We start from the raw sequence: 16,395 nt of genomic DNA on the forward strand, positions 1-16,395 counted from the left end.
CTGCTTGCAGTAACTCACAATTACTTCATTGGGCCGGGCTCGTTGGCAGTTCACAGCCCAGTGACTTCCTTTAATCCACATTTGGCTTACTACTTTATCCTTTGCTCTGAAGACTTGGCTTCTGGATTTGCCATTCATATCCGATTCACTGGTTTCTTGTTAATTTGTGGTAGAAGGTGTGAGCATTGTGTCTATCTAGTCTACCTTCTTAGCCACGCATCCCTGTTTTTTTTTATTGTAATATATATATATTAGAAAAGATTTTTAAAGTAAAAATAAAAGGTAATGAAAAATTCATATATCAGAAACATCTGCACATCTGATCAAATAGATGCTGAAAAAAGGAGGCAGCAATAGAAAGTATTTTTAGTGTGTCAATGAAATACTATTCTTTCCATGTTTTGAATAATAGCCCTTATTTTGGATAATTATATTTTTACTTTTTTTTATCCTTCACACATGGACTTAGTCCTTTTTTTAAAAGAAACGTTTGATCCTGATTAAGGTAGCACATTTTTTTCTTTGTTTGCTTTGAAAGGTTGCACAGGAAACAGATGTTAGAGCTCAGATTCGTCTGCAGTTTCGTGATGTCAATGGAGAACTCATAGCTGTACAACGGTCCATGGTGTGCACTCAGAAAAGCAAAAAGACCGAATTTAAAACCCTGGAAGGAGTCATTACTAGAACTAGGTAGGTATTTATTTACTTTGTATTTGAATATCATTTTAGGTCTATAAGAATCTAAGTTTACTTTTGTTGCTGTTATTTAGGGAAACATCTTAACATTTTATTTGGTACTGTTTATCAATTAAATGATAATTCACTAAAGACTTAATTATACATCATTCTCTTGAGTAATTTATGGACAGTTGAGTTGAAGGTATATAACCATTCAATAAAGAATGAATGAATAAAAAATTCTGGTATTCTGTCTAGAGATTGGTAAGATTAAAAGACAAGTAGCGCAAGAATAATATCACCTGGTAACAGGTGAGCATTTTAGAATTTGACTGACCTAGGTTTAAGGCAGGGGGCCTCACGCTTTTTAAACAGGGGCCCGTTCACTGTCCCTCAGACCGTTGGAGGGCTGAACTCTAGTTTTAAAAAAACTATGAACAAATTCCTGTGCACACTACACATATCTTATTTTGAAGTTAAAAACCAAATGGGGCAAAAACACCGGCGGGCCGGATAAATGTCCTCGGTGGGCTGCATGTGGCCCGCGGGGCGTAGTTTGAGGACTCCTGGTTTAAGACTTTAGCCTTCTTGAGAAAATTACTTAATTATTCATCCCCCTTTCATGTAGTAAGCTGATGAAGTGCTTATATAATGTAATCAGTAGTATTAAGTTTCTGCTATGTGCTACTGGTGGCATCGTCAGGTAATCTTTGGATTGTTAACCACAAGGTCAGCAGTTTGAACCCACCAGCCATTCCTAGGGAGGCAGAAGAGGTTATTTGGTCCTGTAAAGATTTACAAAGTTTTAGAAACCTTGTATTAGGGTTACTCTAAATCCTAATTGACTTGATGGCAATGGGTGTTTTGTTTTGTTTTACTGTATGCTACTGTGAACTTGCTTTTAGTCATATTAAGTATGAAATGTCTTTGAAATGATAGAAAATGAAGGAAGTCTTTAGATGCTGTAAGAGGTAAGGTTATGTGACCACCTGGTTAGGTCATTATTCTTAGTGAAATGTGATCATCTTCCGTTTTGCGAACCAGTGTAAGCAGCCAATCAATTGGAAGAGGTGCTTCTTTGGGGATGTGGCCTATGTCAAATATATGGATATTCTGGCAGGTGTTGCGCTCTCAATTCTGCATTCATCTTGAAGAATTCTTGGAGAAGCCTCTAGCCAATTACTTGACCTGTAGGTTTTGGTTTAGTTCCTGTAATCCTGTGAGCCAGGAACCTGCCACCTGACCTGCTGATTTTGGGTTTATCAGCTCCTGCAACCGCATGAATCAACAGAAACATATACAGCCTATTGCTAACTTTTGGACTTGCTAACTTCCACAATGGTCTGAACCATTGTCCTCAAAGTAAATCTCTCTATACCAACAGTCCTTGGGTGTCACAGGCTGTGTTCTCTAGAGAAACAAAACTAGTGACGCATATATAATAGATATATATATAGAAAGATGTGTTTTTTTTTAATTGTGTGTACAGTTGTAGAAGCAGACAAGTTCTAAATTTGTTGGTCATTTGTTAGACTTAACAGATTTGTGGCTACAGAGACAAATGAATTCAAGGTTTGCAAGTAAGTTAGCAGACTTGATGACCCCTAGGATTGCAAAAGCAGGCTGTTGACTCCAGTCCAAAGAGTCAGATGTGGGATCCAGAATCGGCTAAAAGCATGCAAGCTATGACACAGCATCCACTTATACCGGAAGTAGCCCACATTCCTGAGCAAAACTTACCTTTGATTAATTGACTGCTAATAGCAGATCTCATTACAGAGGTGATTCTGTTGTGTTAGATCTCATCATAAGGGGCTACTAGGTATTTACTACCAAACTACTGAGACGCGTTGACCAGCCAACTTGACACAGAACTTTAACTATTACACAGGGTTACAAAAAAACCTGTTGGTTTTTCTTTTTGTTTAAAAATTTTTTAATTAGTTTATTTTAAATCATTTCATTGACATACAGTTCAAACATAAAAACCTGTGTTTTTAAGAATTTGTTAGCCAATCAGAACAGGTATAAATGATTCTTATGTTGCCTATAGTGCAAAAATACTTGAAGCACTTAAAGTGATGTAACAGCTGGATATGTGTAGCAAGTGACAGATTGTGATGAAGAAATAATTTGATAAAGAGTTTGTTACCCAAAAGGGTAGAACTTTTTCAAAGTAATCTAAGCAGGCCTTCAGAGATGGCAGTGACCTGCTCCTAGATGGTGACACTCTGCTCAAAGGTAGAGGCCAACCGTGCTGGTTTGAATGTGTGTGGCTCTCCACAGCCCTGTCAGTAACTCATTCTGATTTCTCAGGCTCCTGAAAGGACTCACTAATGCCTCTTCTGACTCTTCCATTCCAGAGGTTAAGCCTGTAATTTTTCCCATTTTACTTACTATGACAAATCACCCAAATTGTTTAAAATTCTGACCTATTCCTATTTTGTTTTGTTGGCCATGACAGATCTAGTTTAAGCCCTACATTAAGGAATTGTAGGAATTGTCCATAAGTCAGACCTTCCTATACTCTATGGGGACTGTATGTATATATATATATGCTTTACTCTTTGTGCTTCTCTAGAAACAAGTCTGTGCTATAGGGAAACATTCATGAGTCAACTTATACTCAGTATGTCTAAAAGCAAGCTCTTCTAGTTCAGTGCTCCTCAGCCCAGAGAATTCTACCACTGCCATTCTATGGCACTAGCCACAAACCAGATTCTATCATGACCTCTCTGGTCCTCCATATCAACTCAGGACCAACCAGTGCTGATTTACTCTAAATGTTTCTGGACTTTTCTCTCCTGCTTTACCACTACCAGCTATCATAATCTTGTTGCTTACTCTGAAAAACAACAGAGGAGAGGTGACATGGGAGTTGATGTAGTGGTGTTTTCTGTCTTGTGAAACAGAATACTAACCTGCAGCAAGAGAAGAAAAAAATTGAGATCCAGGGAGGCAGCTATAAAATGGAGAAAGGTTTGATCATTTCTCTTCCTCATTTTACCCAGAGCCAGGAGCCTACTTGACCTTGTGGCTTAGACAGCCCTCAGTATCCTTAATGAAAAAGGGGAAATTTTGTTTTATAGCTTCTATCTATTATCTAAAGGAACCTTAATGATGCTATCAGGTAAGTGTTAGTCTGCTAATTAAAGATAGGCAGTTGAAAACCACCACCAGCCTTTCCAAGGGAGAAATATGAGGCTATCTACTCCCATAAAGACTTACAGACTCAGAAGATACACAGGGTGGCTATGAATCAGAATGGACTTGATGGCAGTGGGGTTTTGTTTGGTTTTGTTTTTTGTTTAGATAATATTTTATTAATTTTTGTGAATGATTGTTTCTTGGCCCATGTATAGATTCTATATGAACACAATGCATTGTTCTGCAATTCCCATTATCCTCAATGTTTTCCAATGCTTTTTTATGATGTACTCTGTCAAATGTCTTTGCATTCATAAAGACATAATTAAACCATTTTTCTGAAAGAAAAATAAATAAATAAAGAAGCATCTTTCTGGTATTGTCTGCTTTTAGCAAAGGTCTAACATCAGTAATGATATCCCTCATCGCACTTTCTTTTCTGAAACTGGTTTGAATTTCTGGCAGATTTCCTATCCATGTACGACTGAAACTGCTGTTGAATTATCTTCAGCAAATGGTGCTTGCTTGTACACAGATAATAACCATGATAGTTAAAAGATGGCACGGTTTTATCCAAGATCTAACAAGCCTAAAGAGCGCAGTAGCTAAATGCTCATCTGCTGACCAAAGGTCGGAGGTATAAATCACCCAGTAGCGCCTAGGAGAATGCTGTGGCAGCCCTAGAAACTCGGTGGAACAGTTCTGCTGTGTCCTATGGAGTGTTTATGAAACAGACTGGACAACAGAAATGAGTTACAGAATATCTCTAACAACTAGATTTTCCTTACTGCTCTTTATATATTACAACTGATATTTTGAAAGTATTACACTGAATAAACTGAGAATGTTTTATTGGAGACTACAGAGGACACCTCAATCTCAATAAAGTAAATTCTCATAGTTGGACCAATACACATTATCATGGTAAATGGAGAAAGACTGCTTTTGTCAGGGACTTCCTTTCAGTTGGATCCACAATCAGTGTTCATATATGTAGCAGTCAGGAAATCATAGAAACCTTTATTGCACAAAAATAAAGTGTGAAGCTGTTTCTTAACATATTTTCCATGTAGATCCATATACTCTGCAAGTGGCATTTTCATCTAACCTAACCCTTCCCCAAAGATTTCTGACCTCTTTTATTTGCACTACTTCAAAATAGCAGTTTTGGCATCCTTGTGGGTCTCCAATTGTGTTCTTTCCCGTGTTCTTTGAGTTTGAGGAACAACAAGGGAGTTGGATAATGCATGGTCGGGACTGTAGAGTTAATGGGATAAAGTTTCGCAATGAAATTCTTAGAGTGCGGTCCGGGTCTTGCTACCCACAAAATGAACAAGTGCAGTGCCATATGTGAAAAAAAAGTCTGGTGTAATTTTCTGGACCTCTTTTTCACCACTGAAGTGTTTTCTTAAAAATCCCCATGATCATCCTGTGTCCTCTGAGAATCAATCTGTCAAGATTACCCCTTCCCGGAACAGTCACCAGTAACCTTCTGAACTGACCTCTCTGACTTGGATTTCCCATATGACCCCAGCAGATTCCTACAACAGCACTGCATTGGGTGGACCTTTTGTGGGAAGGCATCCTAACGAGACTAAGACAAGTACATTACTGAGAGGAGAACCTGTCTGCAGCAGTGCACTAATCCCAGACCACATTTACTCCCATCAGGTTGATGCAGCTTCACAGCGACCCTATAGAGCAGAGTAGAACTGCCCCAGTGAGTTTGAGACTGTAACTCTTTACAGGAGTAGAAAGCCCCATCTTTCTTCTGGGGAGCAGCTTGTGGTCTCAAACTGTTGACCTTGGGATCACAGCCCAATATGTAACCACCACGCTACCAAATGCTTCAACACATTTTGTTTGGAATAAATCCATGCCTGTATGAACTAGAACCCTATAGCAGTACTTTTTACTTGTCCTTGTATTTTATCAGTAAACTACTAAATCACTTAAGAGTTTAGCAAAGTTATTTTTAATGGGCTGGGTGAGGGGATCTTTTTGTATTTATCAAAGACATTGTGACCAATTTGATTAAGCAATAGAAAAGGGAAACTGAAGGGCACTTCATACATATTCTTAATTTCATTTTCTGCAGGCATGGTGAAAAAGTCAGCCTCAGCTCTAAGTGTGCAGAAATTGACCGCGAGATGATAAGTTCACTTGGGGTTTCCAAGTCTGTGCTAAATAATGTCATCTTCTGTCACCAAGAAGACTCTAACTGGCCTTTAAGTGAAGGAAAGGCTCTGAAGCAAAAGTTCGATGAGATTTTTTCAGCAACTAGGTTGGTTTAGACTTTGTTGCTTATTAAGTATTGAACATGTTTGCAATTTGCATGTTTCTTTTTTAAAGAAGAAAAGTTTAAAACAAAATTGTTATCAGTTGTAACCTCTAACCTGGTGACAACCATTAGGTATATTTCTGTACATCTGATTAACCTGTTAGACAATATATGTGTACCTTTTTCACTTATCTTTATGTCATAAGCAATTTCTAAGTTAGTAAAACATTGTAAATATGTCTTAATGACTGCATAGTATTCCACTATATGAATATCAAAATTAGCCAAATTTTAATTTTTATTTAATATCTTCAAAGGTATATTAAAGCCTTGGATACGCTCCGGCAGGTACGTCAGACACAAGGTCATAAAGTAAAAGAATGCCAAACAGAATTAAAATATCTGAAGCAAAATAAAGAAAAAGCGTGTGAAATTCGAGATCAGATTACTAGCAAGGAAGCCCAGTTAACATCTTCAAGGGAAATCATCAAATCCTATGAGAACGAACTGAATCCACTGAAGGTAATTTGGTTTCTTGTATGTTAAAACGAAGAATTAGCTTTAAAGATAAGGAAATAGGTAGTATAGGAATCCAAATTTTTACTCAGGTGGTAAAATTCAAACAGTAAACAAGATTTATATAAGGTTTTTGCCTTCCAGAAAGTTGCCTTTCACCCTAAAGCACTTTTTTTCATATGAATAACATTATAATTCTTGGAAAATTACTGGAGACTATATACTGTTATAGATAATATCCTAATGTTGTTAAATATCAATATAGTGACTGAACCAAAGGAGATTTTGTGTGTGTGTGTGTGTGTGTGTGTGTGTGTGTCATAGCTCTTTAGGGGATTTTTATAATTTGCAGAATGTTGCACAGACCTGGAGTTTATATTTTCATGTATTTGCAAATAAAATAAGTGTAGTGGCTCATCAGTAAGGCTTAAAAGAGATTCCGTTCAGTTATTTAAAATAGTGTTTTTCCGTGGTTCTTGCATGACAGCATTCTTGCCCGAAATTTTTTATAGTTTCAATAAATAAGCACATTGCTGGAAACACAGTGTACCTCAAGATAGAAACAATTTTTTTATCGTTTTTAAAAATATTGATTGGGTTTTTAAAACTCATTTGTCAATGCTGGTATAGATCTTTGGGTTATAACTTTATAAACTTCAATTTTGTGTAAATGCTCATAGAGAACAAGATTTGTAGTGTTGAACAGTTGTGCAGAAGCAAGGAAACTTTTTAGAAAAAAAAGTAAATTGAATAGCTATATAAATTATATGGGTTCACTAGAAGCTAACATAAAATGAGAGTAGCAAAAATGATAAAAAATATATAAATTGCACTTGATCAATACATTTGTATTGGAAACTATATCAGCAAGAAAGTAAAGAGACAACCCCCAGAATGGGAGTAGTTATTACAAAACCTGTATCTGATAGAGGAGTTGTATCTGGAATATGTTAAAAACCTCCTACAGCTCAATAACAGTAACAACCCCCCACACACAAAATTAAAAATAGACAGAAACTTCAAACATATGTTACTCAAATAGAAAGTACGCACACAACAAGATGCCAAACTATCCATAGCCACTAGGAAAATACAAATTAAAACCATTGTGAGATTCTGTTGAACCTGTTGCCAGGTTGGAGAGCTGCACAGTGACCCTGTAGGACAGAGAAAACTACCCCAGAAGGATTCCAAGGCTGTCATCTGCACAGCAGCAGACGGCCACAGCTGTGTCCTGCCAAGCTGTGTCCTGCCATGCAGTGTGCCACGAGGGCTCCTTGAGACACTGCTACATGGCTGCTATAATAGCTAAAATGAGCAGTACTAAGTGACCGCGAGTATCCATAGTAACCTGGAAACTAGTGGTAAAAGAGATTTTAGCAGCTTTTTAGTTTTCAAAGTTAAAAAGAAACTATCTCTCTAGGGAGTAATCTCAAAAACATAAAAAATATGTCCACATAAAAGCTTTGCAATATCCCGAAGTTGTATCCAACCTAATGTTCATCAACTGGGAGAATGGATAAACACATTTCACTATACGCTGACATACGTTGTAATACTTCCTACTGAAAAAAAAGAATGATCTCATACATACAACAATATAGATGAATTTAAGAGCACTTTGACAAGATAGACACAAAAAGGTACATATTGTGTGATTCTGTTTGCATGACATTCTGGAAAAGGCAGAACTGTAATGTCAAACAGGTCAGTGTTCAGGGTGGGAACAGAAAATGGACTACAAAGAGACTAGAGTGAACTTGTTATGGGTGATTGAAGTGTTCTGTCATTTGACCCTAGTAGTAGTTATGCTGCTGTGTGTTTCTTCCCACATTTTTCAAACTGTACACTTTTTAAAGGGTGAATTTTACTGTGATTTTACTAAAAAACTTAAGATTTTTTAAAAAGCGCAGGAACAAGAGAGACCTGGACTCAAATTCAGGCTTTCTCCCCTACTTTAGTATCAGTGGGCTTGAGCCTCAATTTAATAATTGCCTATAAAACTTCATCAGGTTGTATCATTTTTCAAAAATGTATTTTAAGGCACTTTGATCAGTTTCTGGCCTACACTAAGTACTGGATGAATGAGACCATTCACAACACTTGTGGGGGAAAAATTCTGTGCTCATAAAAATAACTTTTGAGCAGGGTCTTACCAGAGAGCTGGCTTGACAAGCGCACGGAACGCTAATACTTCTGCTCTAGTTCTCCATAAACTTCCCAGCTCCGTGTCTTGTCTGTCTCTTCATGGCACTGACATAATTCTCATATGGCCTTCAATCTTTGGTGACATCTTGTACTGCTTCATTTCTTCAAATCCAGCCAGTCCTTTGGAGTCCTTCTTTGACATCTGATGTTTAATCTCTGTCCCAATAGCATAAAAAAAAGCTATCCCAGGACACACAACCTAGTAGAAAGAGTTAATCATGCAGACTACAAAAAATGCAATGAAATGTTTATAATGGTGGGCTCTCATGTGAAATGAGAAAAAAGAAGGGATACGTGGAGCTGTCAACTACATGAACTTAAGTGTAGAGAGGGAAACAAACAAGAGGTCCAGAGGGTGTTTTTGAACTTGGAAACAACTTCTAAAGCAATTCCCACTTAAAACAAGAATGGAAAACAGAACTCCGTAGCACAGGTCAGAGGATAGGACGTAGTCATTGTCATTAGCAGCCACTGAGGTAGCTCCAAGTGCTGGGCACGCTCTGTACATCATGAAATGTCACTCAGTCCTGTGCCATCTTAATGGTCGTTAGCATCTACTGTTGCAGTGTTTTGTATACTGCCTTTCAACATAGAGTGCTTCGTCCAGCACCATGATGGACATTACTTTTTTATCCATATTGTTTTCATGGGCTGATTTTCAGAAATAGATTGTCAGCATTGATTGTTTCTCAGTTTGGAAACTACTGAGACTTGTCTGTTATGGTTAACCCAGCTGCTATTTGAAAACTGGTGTCTTAGCTTCCAGCTTCAGAAGCACATGCAAACCCCTATAGTGTAACCAGTAGATACATGGTAATAGGAGATGGGATGAAGGGGGTAAGGTATGTTATGAAAGGTAATTCTTGAAATTGTAAAATGGGAAAGTTTACATTATAGCACAGCTTAAAATGGCTTAAAGCGGTATTTTAAAGCCTGTTTAAAGCAGCCCTTTTTGGGAAGATGATTTTGGGATCTTGATTTCTATGAAGGGAGAATCCTTCAGAGTTGTAAAGGATGTTGGAGGTGATCCATGTAGCAAATGTTTATTGAGCTACCTGCTCTGTGTCATGCAGTGTCTAGGCTCCAAGGATACCAAGAAAAATAAGATTACCATAAGTCCCGTGTAACTGGTCCCAGTTAATAACCAACATGTGAACCTTTGAGTTGTCACAGCCTTGGTTGGTATCCTGGCATCACTCAATAAATACTAGGTATTATAACCTAGCCCAACTTAACATGAGTTCTTTTTCATACTCATTTCAACTATATGAATTTCATTCATAATATTCAGACAGCTTATCTGTTATTATCCATAATTGCCTACCCATTCATGACCAACAAAAATCATACCCTACATTCAGCCCATGTAAAATGATTCTGGCTGCCTCAAACAGTAATTCTGTCCTCTTCATACCACCTACAGCCTTTGTCGTTTCCTGCCGTATCTTTATGTTTGCCCGTCTTCTCTCCAGCCAGGCTGCTTTGCAAGAAAAGAAAGTGTGTCCTCAAAGGTGCCAGGGTAACTACCACAATACCTACACACAGTACTCAGGACAACTCACCCTGAAGCATAACATACTCTGCCAGCCTTTTACGTGTTGAACTGAGCTCTAAACATAAGGCTTGTAATCTAACCCCAGGCTCTTCCACACACAATTCTGTTCTGGTTAACTTGTATGAGTGAATACATGAACATGGATATTTGTGTGTGTGTGTGTGTGTGTGTGTGTGTGTGTGTGTGTGTGTGTGTGTATTACATATGTACTCCACTCCACTGACCCTCACAAAAACTGCTGGTGGGATGTCCTCTGAGAGGTCAGGGATTAGCAATAGGAAGTGCATCCTTCATGTTTCACCTAGTATATATTTTTTTCCATCTGGTATCTTTCATGGGTTTTTGTCTGTTTGTTTTGTTTTACTATTATCCTATATTTTAAGGAGGGAAGAAGCAATTCACATATACAAGGGAGTACCCAAAAAAGCGGTCAAAAGTTTTGCTAGCCACAGCTTTCCTAGTACGCATTTTTTCCCACCAGGCGAGCATCCAACAACTCTCTTTCTTATTGCACCCTGTGGCGTCGTCTGGGAAGGTTCTCTCTGGTCACAGTGAATTTTTTCTTAAAAGCAGTTTTACTTGAATCTTTGTTTTTTGTGATGGCCGATTTAAGAGAACAGCGTGCTTGTGAAATTTTGTTTCCTGCTCTGGAAATTGCTGCAGAAACTGTTGTGATGTTGAACACAGCTTACAAGGACAGCGCTATGGGAAAAACTCAAATGTAGGAGTGGTTTTCTCATTTCAAAAAAGGCGAAATGTCGATTGATGACAGTTCTCGTTCTGGACATCCATCAACTTCCCAAATGGATGAAAATGCCAACAAAATTCATGCACATGTTCTCAAAGACTGATGACGGGCCACTGAAGAGATGGGGAAGTCATCTGGACTGTCTTGGAGCTCGGTTCACTGAATTTAACAGAAGATTTGGGAATGAGAAGTGTGATTGCGAAATTGGTGCCACAGGTTCTGATGGACCAGGAGAAAGAGCCTTGAGTGGAAACATGCCGTGCTTTGAAAGGCCAGCTCCAAAGTGACCCAGACTTTTTTTTCCAAGGTGATTACTGGCGACAGGACATGGTGCTATTCTGACCGAAAGCAAACATCAATCAAGCCAGTGGAAGACATCATTGCCACCTCACCCAAAACTGGTCAAGTGAAATCAGAGATCAAAATGATGTTCATTTGGTTTTTTAAATGTGAGGGGAATAGTGCATTTGGAGTTGATTGTTAATCAAGCTTTCTATTTAGAGGTTCTGAAAAGATAGTCTAACACTGTGCCACTAAAAAGGCCTGATTTGGGGGAGATGGAGGACTGATTGGATCACCATGACAATGCACTTGCTTACACAGCCAACTCAGTATGCCAGTTTTGGGCAAAAATAGTATGCCTCTCTTGCCCCACACTTCTGACTCACTTGACATCGCTCTGTGCAATTTCTTTTTGTTTCCGCAAATGAAGAGAGACATGAAAATACAGAAATTTGACGAGAAAGAATGGATGAAGAAAAAAGCGAGGTGCTGTCAGCCATCCAAACAGATGAGTTTTAAAATGTTTTCAAGAGTGGAATCAAGATTTGACAAATGCAATAATTATAATGAAGAGTACTTTGAAGATGATAAGATTGTTTTGTAAAAAAAAATTAAAATAAATAACTTTGGGAGGGGGATTCCATTGTGTGTTTTTTGGGGGGAAACTCCCTCATATTTAAGATGCTTTCTATTCTGTCAATTTGATTTCTCTCCATTCTTCAAGACCCAGTTCTGCTTGCTTCCTCCCTAAATCCTCATGTTACATTTATATGCACCAAGCAACAAAAATCATACCCACTGGCTGTTGAGTTGATTCCCACTCATAACAGCCCTGCAGACTGAGCAGAACTGTTCTCTAGGGTTCCCAAGGATGTAAAACTTTATGGGAGCAAACAGCTTCATCTGTCTCCTAAGGCGCAGTTGGTGAGTTGGAACCACACTGGCCTGTGGTCAGCAGCCCAGCTTATAACCCACAATGTTGACAAAACATGCTGTCAAGTCAGTTCTAACTCGTACTACCTGCAGGGCTCCATTACTTTCATACACAGCCATCGTTTCTTTAATAATACTTTTAAGGTAGAATTTATGCACAGTACACCCATTTAGAATATATAGTTGAACATTTTAGAGTTCCAGAATTGTGTAGCAATTACCACAGTCTAATGTTAGAACATTTTTGATATTTCATATAAATAAGAGCATATAAGATTTACTCTTTTGTGATTTTTTTTTGAACTTCAAAAACTTTTTATGGTTCATCCATTTTGTATCCTATGCTAGCACTTAATACCTTTTTTGTGGTCCAGTGATACTTCAGTACATGAATATGCCTCATTTTATTTATCCATTCTTCAGTGAACGGACTATTGTGAGTACCACTGCTAAGCGCATTCGTAGGCATGTTTTCCTTTCTCTTGAGTATGCTGTGCCCAGGAGTAAAATTGCTGAGTCATAAAATAACTCTATTGTGAACCTGTCAAGAAACTGCCAAATTACCTTTCAAAGTGGTGGCCCCACTTTACATTCCCACCAGAATATAGATGACAATTCTGTTTCTCCACATCCCTACCTACACTTGTTATTTTTTGTCTTTTTATTTACACCCATCCCATTAGGTATGAAGTGCTATCTCCTTTTGATTGTGATTTGCATTTCCTTGATGGCTTATGATGGTAAACATTCTCCACATGCTTATCGGCCATGTGTGTCCTTAGAGAACTGTCTGTTCAGATTCTTTGCCCATTCTTTAATTGGGTTGTTTGGCTTTTTACTACTAAATTGATTGTAAGAATTCTTCATTGATTTTCATAGGGCAAAAGTTCTTTGTTTTGATGAAGTTCAATTTTTATTAGTTTTGGGGTTTTATTTTTCCCCCCACTTCGTGGTGTGTGCTTGTTGTTTCCTGCCAAAAGAAATCTTTTCTAGCTAACCCAAAGTGCCCAAATTTTCAGATATGTTTTCTGCTAGGATTGCATAGTTTTAACTCTTCCATATAAGTCTGTGTTCCTGTTCAGTTACCCTTTTGAACATGGCATGCAGTGCAAGTTGAGATGAACTTCTTTGCGTACAGATGCTCAGTTCCAGTAGCCAGAGCTTGCTTACAGTCTTAATCATTACACTCCCCTGCTTCCCATTCTTGAGTGTGTGTGATCGTGTACAGGTCCTTTCAGTTTTCCACGTCTCCTGCTAAGCACCAGGTTCTCGGAAGGACTAGGGACAATGTATTTCTGCACCCTGTCTGGCACATAGATGGCTGTTACTATTAATCTTGGTAAAATTACTGTTATTCTAATCTCTCATTCTATTAACATTTATAGAGAGACCTGTCACATGTGCTGTGGATATATAAAAGTAAAACTTCTATTGTGGTAGTGACTTCATATAATTAATGTACAATTCAGAAAGAGTGGTATTAGCATACCACTTTATTTAAAATCTAATATTAGTTCATCTTAAAATTAAGGATGCATGTTGGTGCGGTTGTGAAAGCTTGTTATTTAGGCACTCTAATGTCTTCAGTGATTCTTGCATGTAATTTGTTAGTTTAAAAATCTGATTCTTCAAATGTTTTAGAAGGCAAATTGGTTTTCTTTGGAAGCATAGAAAGAATCATAAAGGAAAATAAAAAAATAAAAAGAATCATAAAGGTAAACATTAGAAGACTACCCCAGAATCATTCAAGAAGGAAATGCCCTGAACCAGGTACACATATAGACTCCTAGGAGATAAGGCAGCCGATTGTCACTGCAGAGCCAATGAGCCCTGCGTTGGCTTGTCATGGTTCCCTGACTAAGAATCCTTTGTGCTCAAGCAAAGTTTAGATTAAGATATGGTTTCCCATGGAATAGGCCCAGAGTGTACTAGTGACCCACCAGGTGTTTCTAAACCCACTTAATGGTTCTGAGTTCTTCAAGTCTTTCAAGGATTAGTCCTTAAAATGTCATTCTGTCTACATTGTGGCTCTGAGAGCTCATTGAAAATGACATTGTAGGCATTTTGGCGTTAGCACTGGAACTTAGTTCCTGCTTTTCTTTACTAAGTAACCCTGGTGACAGAGTGGTTACACATTGGGCTGTGATCCTCAAAGTCTGTAGTCTGAAACAACCAGCCTCTCCTCGGGGGAAGACGAGGCTTTCTTTCACAGGGAAGTTCTGCCCTGTCCTGTAGGGTCGCTGTGAGTTGGCATCCACTTGATGGCAGTGAGTTTGCTTTTCTAGCTGTGACGCCTTAGGTAAGTACCTTATGTCTCTGCTCCTCAGTTTCACTGTTCCTCTTTACAGCATCATTGTTAGCGTCAAAGGAGAGCTCTATCACTAAATCCCGGCCCTGCACATTGTATTTCTTGTCATCCATCTGCAGTATAAATTTTAAACAATTTTATTTATGTAAAATATTTGTTTTTAGAATCGTCTAAAAGAAATTGAACAAAATCTCAGTAAAATAATGAGACTTGACAATGAGATTAAAGCCTTGGATAGCAGAAAGAAGCAAATGGAGAAAGATAATAGCGAGCTGGAACAGAAAATGGAAAAGGTCTGTGGTAAAATTTTGTTCTTTAAAACTGTTGAGTTTTACTCTAATGACTAGATTTGCTAATCTGCAGTTTGAAAATGTATCTATAACTCTTCATGCTTCTATGAAGGCATTAAAATTGAGTAAACTTTTTTTTATGCAATTTATTTTTACCACCCCCAAATTGAGTAAACTTTATTGAATAAACTTCCATTCTTATTTTCTATCTCCAAGTGCACCTACATCTAGACATTAAGCTTTTCTTTTTAATTTGCGCAGGTGTTTCAAGGAACTGATGACCAGCTAAATGACTTGTATCACAATCACCAGAGGACAGTAAGAGAGAAAGAAAGGAGATTGGTAGACTGCCAGCGTGAACTGGAAAAATTAAATAAAGAATCGAGGCTACTCAATCAAGAAAGATCGGAACTACTTGTTGAACAGGGTGGGACAGAATGTCTGCACATCTTTTTCCCTACTGTAAAATTGGGCTTTTTCTGAATGAATAATGACTCTCCAGGGAAGTATACTAAGTGAAAGGGTTAAGTACAGGATGATTCTATTTAAATAATATTCTGAAATGACAATTTTAGAAAAAGAGGGCAAATTAATAATTGGCAGGGGAACTGGGAGTGAAGGGAGAGAGGCGTGGTTATGGTTATAAAAGTTAGATTCAAATGGTATTGGAACTGTTCCACATCTTGGCTGCCATGTGACTATATGAACCTATACAGGTGATAAAATAAAATGCACGTAATACACACACAGGGATACAAACAAAACTTGGGAAATGGAATAAGATTGGTGGACCGTACTGGAAATATCCCAGGTATGATAGCTGACAGATGTCACCATTGAGGGACCTGGGGAAAGTGTAGACAGAATCTTTGTATTGTTCCTTAAAACTGCCTGTGAATTTGTAATTATCTCCCATTTTAACAATTGGCTGAAAGGTAAAAGAAATATTATGGTCCTGGTTTTTAAAGGTCGTCTACAGCTACAAGCAGATCGCCATCAAGAACAGATCCGAGCTAGAGACTCACTAATCCAGTCCTTGGCAGCACAGCTAGAAATGGAAGGCTTTGAGCGGGGACCATTTAATGAGAGACAGATTAAAAATTTTCACAAACTTGTGAGGGAAAGACAAGAAAAGGAAGCAGAAACTGTCACCAAATTGATGGTAAGTATTTCTGAATACAGTATTGGTTGTTTTGTTCGTTACTGTCAGATTCTCTAGTCGAGTATGTTCAGATGGAACATATATGGTGGCTCACTTTAAGATTAAAATCTCTGAGTAGTTGGGGGAGGGAATATTTATCGACGGGATTTTTTTACATTTACGTACAAGAAAACGCAGGTCTATACATTTTCATTTGGTTTTAAAGTGAACTTCATTTTTAATATTAATTGCACAGGAAATGTTTCTCAAAGTTATTTTTTTTCTCTAGATGGTAATTGTTATTTTTT

At 38.0% G+C, this 16,395-nt stretch overlaps 1 protein-coding gene across 1 annotated transcript in view; it reads left to right on the forward strand.

Annotated features, from left to right (window-relative positions):
• Window positions 1–16,395, forward strand: part of RAD50 (RAD50 double strand break repair protein) — an 83,752-nt gene that overhangs the window by 12,497 nt on the left and 54,860 nt on the right. Inside the window, exons 3-8 of the mRNA XM_075541528.1 lie at window positions 539–690; window positions 5,924–6,109; window positions 6,424–6,628; window positions 14,821–14,949; window positions 15,208–15,373; window positions 15,915–16,108. Of these exons, the coding sequence (XP_075397643.1) occupies window positions 539–690; window positions 5,924–6,109; window positions 6,424–6,628; window positions 14,821–14,949; window positions 15,208–15,373; window positions 15,915–16,108 (1,032 nt within the window). The remainder of the gene's footprint in view (window positions 1–538; window positions 691–5,923; window positions 6,110–6,423; window positions 6,629–14,820; window positions 14,950–15,207; window positions 15,374–15,914; window positions 16,109–16,395) is intronic.

The sequence above is a fragment of the Tenrec ecaudatus genome, chromosome 2 (genome assembly GCF_050624435.1).
Source record: "Tenrec ecaudatus isolate mTenEca1 chromosome 2, mTenEca1.hap1, whole genome shotgun sequence".
Classification (NCBI taxonomy): domain Eukaryota; kingdom Metazoa; phylum Chordata; class Mammalia; order Afrosoricida; family Tenrecidae; genus Tenrec; species Tenrec ecaudatus.